The following is a 12,055-nucleotide window of genomic DNA, read 5'->3' on the forward strand; positions in this document are numbered from 1 at the left end:
GAGAAATTGTATTGCCCTATAAACTTACGCTGCTTTGCCCTCGTGGAGATTTGTGTATTTAGAGGTCATAACTGGGGATTGTGTATTTAGAAATTCTCTTTCAATCCGAGGGTGTCCTGTGGGTTAGATGTGTTGAATAAACAATTCAACCAACATTAAAAATAAGGGCCCGATTATCAATCAACACCTTGTAACTAAATGTAGCGTCAGATCTAAAACATTTAGTTACATGACAACATAAACACTGCGCCGCCGATTATTCACAACAGTGACGAATCATAATGTTAAAGGTATCCATTAGAAATTTTCAGTTTCCATAGTTTACATGACAACATAAAAACTGCGCCGCCGATTATTCACATCAGTGACGATTCATAATGTTAAAGGTATCCATTAAAAAATTTCGGTATCTGGGTATCGATGTGGACCACAAATGGATGGAGCTGAAATCAAAATCAATGTGACGTTTGAGTGAGTGAAATCAAAGATATCACCCAACGACTGTTCACGCAATCTACCTTCATGTGTTTGGACAGAAAATTGACGTGATCACTCCATGAGCTGATGTTTAGCTCGCAACGCTCTGAAAAATATTTACGAAACAGGTTGGGAGAATCACTTCATTAATGTCGGAAATCTTTTGAGCGATACTACATCATATTGGTGATGATTTCTTAAAAAAGCGTACTCCATTGATTTGCTCCATTTGCTGCTCGCGAGGCGCAGCTATTTAAGCAGCAAGCAGTGAAAGAATTGGAGACTATCTGGATTGGTTGTGCGACTCAGGTATGGGGGAAAAGTATTCCTATGAACTGATGAGCGGCGAATTCTAATTTGTAGGATGAAGGCCGTTGCTTAGTTTTATTGACACCAAACGTCTTTATGTGTTGTGCAGGTGTACCAGAAGAAAACAGTGGAACAGAGTTCATTAATAGCGTTTCAGAATGACTGGATTTCCAATGGCTAGCTCATTTCAGTTATGGTCTACTGCGCCATGTAAGTCTTTGGCGGTGTTCATGTCTGTGAAGGGTGACACTGATCATATTACAATTGGTATTTTACCATTGACTTTATTGTTGTGATTGTGCAGACGTAGGTAGTTATGACCCAATTCGATTTTCTAGCATGACAGACCTCAGATTTTCCAGGTTCGATGAAACTGCAGAGATGTGGAATATCGTCAGCCCGGGAATCACGTTCTCTGGTATTTGTGGTACTCATACCTGCATGGCATATGAGAAGAATGTTAGTTGCAAACTCTCTAAAGGAGGTTATGGGAAGTTTGAAGTGGCAAAGGACAGTTGTGATTGTGTCTGCCCTTGCTGTGAAAAGCCTGTGAAAATCTTGGAGACCTGTAGTTTTTATAACTGTAAATGGGAGTACACGGGTATGGTGCAGCTGCCAAGTGCAAGTGAAGCTAAACTTCCGAAAAAATATATTAAGAAGAACGGTAGTGGTCTGGCAAACGTAAAAAATGGATATTTTGAATATACTGGAGCGCTAACAAATTGGAGGTTCCTCGAGTTCACTGTGGAGAGAATTCCGCTGCGTGAGCTGGTTGATCGCTAAAATGATTTGGTTGCTGTGGGCCAACTGAATGCAAGTTTAGATTCTTGCTCTTTTGGGATGTGATGGTTACGTATATGAAAATGAATGACTTTACAGTGGGCAAGGATTTTGAAGAAATGTTCAATGTTTTGTTTGTCTTTCAGTAGCAAATCTTCTGCTTATCAAATCTGAGATTTTTGGAGGGCCTTTGCTGTCGTCGGATTTTGAAGGTCTTATGCTGTCTTTGTAAACAGAGTATGCACAAGAAATTTTATAATTTCATAACTCTGGCTGGGAATTATGGTTTTACTCATGTAATCTCGCTATGTTTTATAATATGAAAGTAATCTCGCGATATTATTCTATGTTAGGAATTGGTCGAGAATGTGCTTTCTGGTAGTAAACTATATTTACAGATATTGTGTTATATATAAATAACCATAATATTTAAAATGCGTTGATTTGCTATAAACATTAAATAACCATAATATTTAAAATGGTCGATTTGCTATATTAATGTTTATAGTTTGAATGACTTTTATTATTACGAATCTATGTTTTTGAAAGGAGGAGGTTATATATTCAAATAAAATATACTCTTAACATTCACATGATTATAAAAAAAAATTGTTTCAATTTTCTATTTCTCATCTCAGAATTTTATATACCAATGCGGAATATAAGAATCTTTACTCGTATAATTTTACTTTTATAATACTTAATTAATATATAATTATATGTTTTATGGATATTAGCACACTATTGCATTTTTAACTCAAAGTATATAATATGTATTATTTAATTAAAATATTTTTATTTTTATCAAATTTAATGAAGTAATATTTATTATTTTACTGCTATGAAATATAAAAGTAAAAAGTAACGAGGTGTAGTAATAAGATATTATTGTGAAATTTTAAGTTCAAAGTTTTCTAAATATAAATTTAACTATATTTTAAATATGTAATGTAAGATATAGATAAAATAATTAAAAATAAACAAAATTTGTTTTTATAAGCAAAAAGACATTTTATGTCAGTATAATTAAATATTTTGTGTAAAAAAAAAAAATTAGTACTATACTTTCATCTAATTTAAATATTTTTAAAATTTATAGTAATTTTAATGATTTTATATTTTAAAATTTATTTTTTAGTTAAAATATAAAATATTGTACATTAATTATTATTGAAGTACAAGTTTTAGAATTTTTAAATTTATATTTGTTGAACACTTAATTTGCTAAGAGTTATAACGTGGAAGGTGAACCATCAACAAAAGACCAAAAAAATCTTGGAAAATGAGCCTAGTCATCACACCATATATTTATATGTAACATTTTTGTGAATAATAGAGCAATTCACACTGATATTTCATATCTGATTACACAGTCCAACAATGATATCAGAACAGAGCTTGTTTAGCTCAAAAATGTCTCGACATACGGAGCTTATGAGAGACAACTTCCAATTTTAGTCTTCCTCGGACTTGGGCATTGTCCCAACTCTATCAATTATGCCCCTGCCAAACCTGTCCCCCTTAGGTATTGCATGCACTTAGCCTTGTCCGTCGTTTTTCTTTAAGGGCTAAGATTATCTAACCTCATGTCGAATATCTTTATCTGTGTAATACAAATGCAGAAACATATATAAAAGTGTTTCTTTGTCTTTTGAAATTTGCAAGGCTCCATTGTTTACAATCGTTTCTCTATCTAGCCATCATAACAAATAATTTCTTTCATTTTGCTTTGTTCTCCACGTATTTCATTACAAATAGCCCTAAAAATAATAAGTAAATTTGTTCATTGATCATCCACTTTGTCAAAGAAAATTGAGGTGTGGTTCTTGTTATTGTGATGTATTTATCCTTATGGTCCCTTAGGGTTTGAAGAATATACAAATTTGTCAAAGAAAATTGAGGTGTGGTTCCTGTTATTGCGATGTATTTATCCTTAGGGTCCCTTAGGGTTTGAAGAATTTACAAAAGGATTTGTACAGGTGTGTGTCTCTGCAATGAGTTTGGAGGGAAGCTTTGCGGGATGTCGCATTCCATGTTAAAATTTCCACAACCGACAAGCACTATTATTGCTTTCCCTCTTTCTAATTTTATAAAACTTCTTTCTAATTGAATAAAACTTCCAAGTGTATGGGGATTGTAGTACTTGTCTTATATAAAACTAAGAATAGCAACTAATTTGTTTATTGGTAAACATCGTGGGTCCAGTGGCTTCAGCACACATCTATTGTTGCTTTTCCAACAAGCATCCATTGTTTCCTTGCAAATCTAGTCATGTGATGATCAACCACATTGATTTCATTTATTTACAATAAAGAGCATCATAATTGGTTGGAATTGTTCTTGTTATGATTATGAATGAACCGAGATTATATTATTCTAAAGCAAAGCAAAAATATTTTAGAATTCTTGCACCCGTCTAAAAATCCTTGGTTTTACAAATGAGTCTTTGTCTCTACGCCATCTACACAATTGCTAGTAAAGTTGATTTACAACTTATTGTTTTGGGGATGCTCAAATTTGTTTTTGTTTATATATAGCGTTGGACGTTGTCTGGAGTCCATCCGAAGGTGAAGTCGTGTAATATTCTCCCTAGTTTTCAATAATTATTACAAATCCTTGATTCCAATATCAATGAATTGCATAGTCATTCATTTTGGAAAAATAAGGAAATAAATGAAGACACTGGCAGGAAGCAACACACAATGTGCCCAGCTCGACATTGAACGAACTTGTTGGGGTTAACCCCCATGTATAGTTAAATTCAAAAAGTGGGTATGTTTTGGGATTTATTAGAGGTAGCCAAAAAAGAGTCATGACAAGCAAGGTCGTAGTTTCCGAAATATCCCAATAAACACAAAATCTTTATCAAAAACTTTTTTGAGGACCATGAAGTCTTACAATCAGCTTGACTCGCTGTCTATGGGAATCTGAAGCTGCAAACATAGGAGTGAGTCAATATTAGAGGAAATGCATAATTTGAGGGAGCTCTTATGACAATGTTCCATTTGTTAATAAATAGAATAGACGAGAAACCAAATACATCAATCTAGGTCTTTGAGAAAAGTGTACATGTTCTTTTTGTTTTGTTTTCGGTTTTCGCCATTCTTCTTTTATTTTTGGACATTCAACTTATTTTTGGACATTCAACTTAAAATAATAGTAACTGTTAAATTGTGTGTGTGTTTTTTTAAAGTTTTTCAAAGAAATTTCATTTTAAATGGGTGCGTTTTCTGTAGAAACTGATACCTTCCTTGAGTTTTCCGTACGGAGGATCAAGTATTTTGATCTTAATCCATGTGAACACTCTAGAAACATATTTATCCCTCTCACTTTGTAGGTAACCAGAGGGAATTGACAGTGATGCTTCTAGTTTTGAAACCTTATCAATCAGTGATGTACAAGAGAGCCTAAGTAATAGTGATATCATCTTCTCACCTTGTATATGATAAGGGGGAATTGATGATCAACTACCGGTTTTGAAGAGCCTAAGCCACAACTTGAGTAACAATGAAAACCAAAGCCTCAAGCCTGAACCAAAATCAAAGTTGCAACCAAAGTCAAAGCTATGAGCATGATTCAAATTATGATGATCTTGAAATCGGTATCATGAGCACTTCCATTAGCATAAGTCTTCAATTTTTAGCTAGATTTGAAACTATTGTAGGAACTGCACTAAGCATTTAAGAGTTGGTGGTCAACCTTAAACCAGTACAGGTTGAGACTTCAATGGTATCCCTCTTCAAAGAATTAGAGAGCACTTTCTCTAGCAAGAAACTTCAGCGTTTAGCGAGATTTGGAATTGTTCTAGGATCTTCATCAAGCGTTCTAGGCTGAGACCTCAACGGTCTCCCTTTTCACAACATTAGGGATCACTTCATCTAGTAGAAGACTTCCACTTCTAACCAAATTCAAAACTATTCTAGGAATTGCACTAAGTGCTCTAGTGTTTGTGGTCAACCTTAAACCACCACCGGTTGAGATCTCAAGCTCTCCCACCTTTTGGGTTTGTGGTCTTTTTAAAAATTGCCATTTTAGAGAGCACATTCTGTAAATCGTTTTCATGCATTATTGTATTTTTTATTTCAACTCTCTTCTTGGACTCATCTATACCTCTTCAGATTAAAGGAGGGAATGTTGGACACCTAATGCGCTAAGGGTTATGGTGTGGAAGGCGAAACATCAAGGGGAGTCCAAGTAACCTTGGAAGATGAATCCAACGATCACACAACTTATTTATATGTAGCATCTTTGTGAATAATAGAGCAATTGATACTTATCTTTCATATATGGTTGCACAATGCAACGACATTATTTTAAAAAGGAAAAGAGAAAGAAAAATATCTCCAATAATCTAAAGGAGAAAGTGATTTTAACATATTTAATTATTTTTTTATTTGTTAAGTTGATGATATTGGTTTTAGCTAAGAATATTATCAATTTTTACGCATTTAATTTTTTTTCTAAAATTCGAGTATGATTGTTGGTATTGACATCAATCTAGATCCATTTTAACTTTGGATCTACCAAGCCTCGAGAGGGATCAAATCTCTTGAGGTGCAAACCTCTTTTGAAGTGAAAAGATTTCATCGTAATATCCACCCAATATTTTTAATAGTAGTGAGGGTAGAGGGTTTAAATATATCTCAAAAATATAACTTTTTTCTTTCCTTTTAGATTTAATTAAAATTTGTTATAAAATAAATTAAGATAAAATATTTATGGCATGTGGTATTGATAAGCCATGGTATTGGCCCTTGGTATTGTGACAAAGCCTATTTACAGGGTAATAATATCTATGATAGAAGTTTATTGTAAGTATCATGTTTTTATATGATTATTAATTAAATTTAAATATGGTAACAAAATCATTATGAGTCCCTCTCAATGTAGAATTCTAGCAATCTAGCAATCGATTTGCCTCTTGACCATTATAAGTTTAGCATTAACCAATGAAACTTATAACGTATAACTATTTATTTTTTAATAATATTAAAAAAACTATTTTCAAGTAATTGGTTAGACTACAACTTGAAGGTCTTATTGTAGGGTATGCATAATATAATTCCATGTAGATAACTACATCACATATTTTATGGATATGGTTCCAATATTCATGGATGACTTTTATATATTTGTGTAGTGATAGTTTAGTCCAAAATTAAAATCTTTGAAAATAGCTTATACTCATGTAAATAACATATTTACCATCCGTTACTTCCCCCCATAATTTAAGGAAGTCTTTGCATAGAAAATGAATAGGATAAGATGTTAATAAATATATTTATCACACAAACTTCCCACTATTATTTATGTTTTCTTCGAAACTTAGTAAAATAGTGAATCTGTACTAGTGCTTACTATCAACCAAAATTTATGGAAGTCCTTGTGTCTCAATACTCAATCAATTTAACCACATGAAAACTCAATTTATTAGTTTCTCAAGGCTACAACATTCAATTTTCATGCAATTAAAACATATGAAAGTGACATTTTATTTTTATTTTTCTATATATATATTTTTCCAACTTTTAAAAATTGTTGATATATAATCTTTTTTACATTACATCTAAGGTGTACATATCTTCCCCATACTTGACTGTAGAGCACCTCTCAACGTAAAAAAGAAAACCATGATAATAAAATATAAAAGAATTACATAAAATACTTTGGTATATGACAACCAACAATTGCTTCGAGGAAGTATCTTCTTTCAAATTTCTTGGAATTACTTGAAGGAAGTGTCTTCTTTCAAATATCTTGGAAGTATAAGTTTTCATAATTTTTAAATTTACATTACTTTTAGAATAAGATAAAAAAATGAGAAGAGATCCCAAGAATCCATAAGGAGAATGTGATTATTGTTAGCTCTGTGGACGAAGTTTTTTCCAAGGACATAACTGGTTTGGCCGTGTGTTATGCTCAGAAAGGAGCCCACAACAGTCTGTCTTCTCCTCCTCCTTCATTTTTCCTACACTCTTATAACTCCCGCTACCCCTGTTTTCCTCTAATTTATCTCTAAAAGCGCTGTGAAAGTCTATGTTCTTTCGGCCCCCAAGCGCTAAGTTTGAATCGTCATATAACCACAATCCCCTGACCGTGTGCTTTTCCCCACCACCACAGCCTTTCCCCGCGCGCTAAACCTTGTTTATCTCCCCGCCGTCCGATTGTTTGACGCGCGATCGAATGGAATTCGCTCCTCCCGCTCCCATAAACTGCACACATGATAACCCGCGAGGAAAGTGGTTTGCCGCCGGTCCCATCCACCACGCGTCGCAGTTATATTGGATCGCTAGCCCATATACGGATACCGCCCACCTCCGAAAGCGGTGTGATATATACTGCTCACTACCCATTGTACCTTCCCCTCGCGTTAACCCCCATGCACCTTTCCCGTGCGATGACCATTAGATCCGCCACGTCCAGATCTAATGGCTCATGACCACCCTCTCTCGTTGCCGCCCGATTCCTCCTGCAAAAACCATCTCCACCGTCGATTTGTGCGATCCGACGGCCGATCTTGCTCCGCTGACCAGATCATTCACTCGCCATGCAATCCTCACCCTTGGCCATGCTGTGCACCCGAAGGACAGAAGCGGCCACCTACCCGTACCTTGAGCAGTTAATCCACAATAATTGCATTTAATAAGAAAGGATGGCCGAAGAAGGAAAGGACAACCTCGATGAGTTACAAGTATTTATCAGTCATGGAATGTCTTTTATACCACACTGCAGTTACCTGGGGAGTACAAAAAAGTACCAGAGAATGTCAAATTCATCCTCTGAAGCAATCAGATTGTATCAAAGACCCATATTAGACAGTTAATGTAGTTGATGGTCCATTATGACCCCTCCACGCATTGTATAACATAGCATTTTGTAATCAAACTCTATATATACCCAAAAGACAGATGTAATGAGGGTTGATGGTTTTTGTTTTGATGTGAGGTTCAACTTCTGGAGATTGTAACTACTGTGATACCTGTAGTGTTTGGTCTTCATTTTCAGCTAATACAAGCTTCTTTTGCTATTAATTGCCCACTTGCCATTTCTACTCTGTTCTAGGTTGTGCCTGTTATGTATTTTTCATGTGCTCTTAATGTTTAACATTAGAGGGGCTGTCATCCCACCTCTGTGTTAGAATCTAGTATGTATCATTGAATGTGCTATGCAGGTTTCTGTTTACTTAGTGTCAGAGAGCTTTCATCTTGTCTGTGCATTAGGAAATATATTTGCAGACCCCTTTATTGGTTGCAGCCAGCCATCACATGGTCTTGTGCATCTGCTGGTGTGGTCAAGATTCTCCATGTTCACTTAATCCTCTAACTGTGAGTAGTTGGTGGTCTAAAGCCTTGTAGCCTGGGGGTGTTCACCCATGTCTGGGGTTAAGCATAGTAGAAGTGGTTATCTGGCTTGAATATGCATCATTCCTTCCATTAATCCACCTATTTCCAACATTTTTGTTGAGTTTGTAATGTTCTCGAGCATCTCTAAGATACAACCTAGGAGAGTTTCTTGGGGTGTTAACATTAATTGGCGTCGTTTCCTGGGAGAGGAGATTGAAGCTCAGCCTCCCTGGGAGAACGACACAGTTCCAAATTTTGATGATAGACAAGGTTTGAGCACATTTCTGGTTGTAATCATTTATCTGGCAACTCCACTGGGAGGAAGACCAACCTTTGGCGACTCCACGTTATAGTCCTGGCTCAGTTTGTGAGGCATACTCAAAGAAATCCTTAGAAATCACCCGCTGAACTAGTGCCTAACCCTGAGAAGATTGCTAAGCAGAAGAAAACATCACAGAAAGGAGCATCAAGATCAGGTAAGCCTAAGAAAACTCATGCATCTCTGAAAGATAAGGCTGTAGTTGAGAATATACAATTTGAAGATATTGAGGCTAGTGTTGCTAGTGAGAAACTTCCTTCAGAGATTCATACAACTCCTTGTTCAGTTAGTTCCCCTTTGAATCTTAGTCCAAAGAAAGCTTCCCATACATTCCATAACATCCCTTTGTCTCTGTCATCCATTTCATTGTTTCATACTACTCAATCTGCCAGTGCCCTTTCACATTCCCCAGTCATGGCAGGACAACAAGCACCTACGAAGATAGAAAGAATTGTAGCTGCCAGGTATGGACCTCTGGTCTTGCATGTTCCTTTGAACGCTATGCCTGCAGGAGAATACCAGAAGTATATCTCAAGTTCACTAGCACAGAGGGAGTAATAGCTGAAGAACACCTTGAGGCTTTCTATAGTTATGCTGATAACTTAGACATAAGTGAAAATGATGTGTGGATGAGAGTTTTTGTCCAGAGCCTTGATGGAGAGGCCAGAAAGTGGTTCAGAGAACTAGCCCCTAGATCTATTGCTGATATTGAAGCCTTAGATGATGCATTTTTGAAGCACTGGGGAGATAAAAAAGATTTGCTATATTATCATACTGAGTTTGGTAACCTGAAGAGGGAAAATGGGGAATCATTGTCTGATTTTAACAAAAGATTCAATCGTATGTATAGTAAGATACCAGCTAAGGTAAAGCCTACTCCCACCTTTGCCAAACTCACGTATGCCAATGCTTTTGACTCTGATTTCTGCCTATTATTAAGAGAAAGAAGATGTGCTACTCTGGTAGACATGTAGGATGCAGCCCTAGAAGTAGAGTCTAATATCATGGCTGCAGAAAAGCTCAAAAGTCAAGCTGACAGAAGGAGGTAGAGAGGTTAGGCTTCTACTTCCTCTGCTTCATCTTCAGAACCCAAATTAGATAAAATGACTAAGATGATAGAGTCATTGGCTGCTGAAATATCTAAGCTGAAGGTTGAGCAGAATTCAGGAAAGACAAGGCAGCAGAACACATTTGCTCCAAGAAACCCAAATCCATTCAGAAGAGCAAATGAACAGCTGCAAATAATTCAGAGGGGTAAAGAAACAAATGAAGAACAAAAGGTTAAAGCTCCTTTCCAGAATGTAGTCATGGAGGAGGAACAATTTGAAGATGAGGATGAAATTCACTGCATGGAAGATAAAGGCAGTGCTGCATTTTTTACATTGGCTGCATATGAAGAATCATTGCTGCAGGAACAAGACAATCAGGAGTGGGACAGAGAAACTGTTTTGCAGACTGGTGAACAGTAAAGGTACAATCTGAGGTCAAATGCAAAAAATGTCAAAGAGAATCTTACCCAAAGAGTTGCTGTCCAAACAGAGCCACAGAATATCAGGCAGAGAAGACCAGCAGCTGACCCAGTCATCCTCAAAGCTCCAATTCAAGAGGTAAGAGGTTCTGACAAGTTGCCTTCCTCTTTCAGCTTTGAGTCAGAAGTACAGAGGTTAAAAATATCTGTGCCTCTGGTAGAGTTGGTAAAGAGTGAAGTGTTTAGAAAGCCTATCCTTGAAGCTCTTGAGCTGGAAACCACACAAGCCTCCACTAACTCTATCAATCTGCAAGATGACAAGCCTACCATTGTGCTTAGCCCCATGATTGAACCTGCTGATAATAATTCTCCATCCTTTTATGTCTCCTTGACCATTCATGACAAAATCCTCCACAATTGCTTGGTAGACACAAGGGCCAACCATAATTTGATGCCTAAAGCTATCATGGAAGAGTTAGGCCTTGACATCACTAGACCATATCATGATTTATTCTCTTTTGATTCAAGGAAAGTGAAATACCTAGGATTAATCAAAGACCTGGCCATTACCTTAACTCAGTTGCCCATGAAGAGTATGATGATGGATATTGTGGTAGCAGATGTCCCTCCCAAGTTTGGCATGCTGCTCTCTAGGGGATGGATTAAGAGATTAGGTGGGACATTACAAAATGATCTATCTTCTGCTACTGTCCCAGTTTTTGGAGTAGAAAGAAGGAGATTGTACAGAGAAGCACAACTGGCATACATCATCGGTGATGAAAAGAATCCTACTAATCATCCCATATATGCTGTGGACACTGATTTTGGAGCATGTATCCTCCAAATAGAAGAATCCCATAAGGCCTCAATACAGATCAATAAACCAACAGTTCAGGCCGAGGAAGTGCAAGGAAGTCAAGTTTGGGAGATGTTCTTTGGTGGAGCATGTTCCAGGGAGATTGCAAGAGCAGGGGTGGTGCTGGTATCTCCAGAACAAAAAAGCACACATCTGTCTTTCAAGCTGGAGTTTCATGTCACTAACAATATAGCAGAGTATGAGGCTCTGCTGATTGGCCTTAATGCAGCAAAAGACAGAGAAATCAAGAACATAAAGGTGTTTGGAGATGTTGATTTGATCATTCAGCGAGTGAACAGAACATCTTAGGCAAAACGCCCAAGGCTGAAAGCATACAGAGATGAGGTATGGAGAATCAAAGATTCCTTTGACAATTTTTGTATTTCATATATCCCTAGAACCAAAAATCATCTTGTTGATTCCCTTGCTGTGTCTACTAGCATGTTTACCCCTCCCATGCCTCCTAGACTAGTTTACGAAGTCCAAATGAAGTATAGGCCATC

The 12,055-nt window shown here is 36.5% G+C and overlaps 1 protein-coding gene across 1 annotated transcript; it reads left to right on the plus strand.

The window, feature by feature from the left end:
- The first annotated feature begins 892 nt into the window (after positions 1-892).
- LOC149186003 (uncharacterized) lies at positions 893-1,748 on the plus strand. Its single transcript, XM_089412539.1, has 2 exons — positions 893-996; positions 1,091-1,748. The coding sequence occupies exons 1-2, from the start codon at positions 945-947 to the stop codon at positions 1,567-1,569; spliced, it is 531 nt and encodes a 176-aa protein (XP_089268665.1). The 5' UTR covers positions 893-944; the 3' UTR covers positions 1,570-1,748.
- Positions 1,749-12,055: the final 10,307 nt, after the last annotated feature.

The sequence above is a fragment of the Pinus tabuliformis genome, chromosome 3_1, assembly GCF_031772625.1.
Source record: "Pinus tabuliformis cultivar Carrire ecotype Pingquan chromosome 3_1, CPIR1, whole genome shotgun sequence".
NCBI lineage: Eukaryota > Viridiplantae > Streptophyta > Pinopsida > Pinales > Pinaceae > Pinus > Pinus tabuliformis.

Excerpts from the sequence above, each read along its gene's own strand:
- LOC149186003 (XM_089412539.1), top strand. The coding sequence starts at position 945 with ATGACTGGATTTCCAATGGCTAGCTCATTTCAGTTATGGTCTACTGCG. Across the intron at positions 997-1,090 it reads GTTATGGTCTACTGCGCCAT|ACGTAGGTAGTTATGACCCA; the intron begins GTAAGTCTTTGG and ends GTGATTGTGCAG.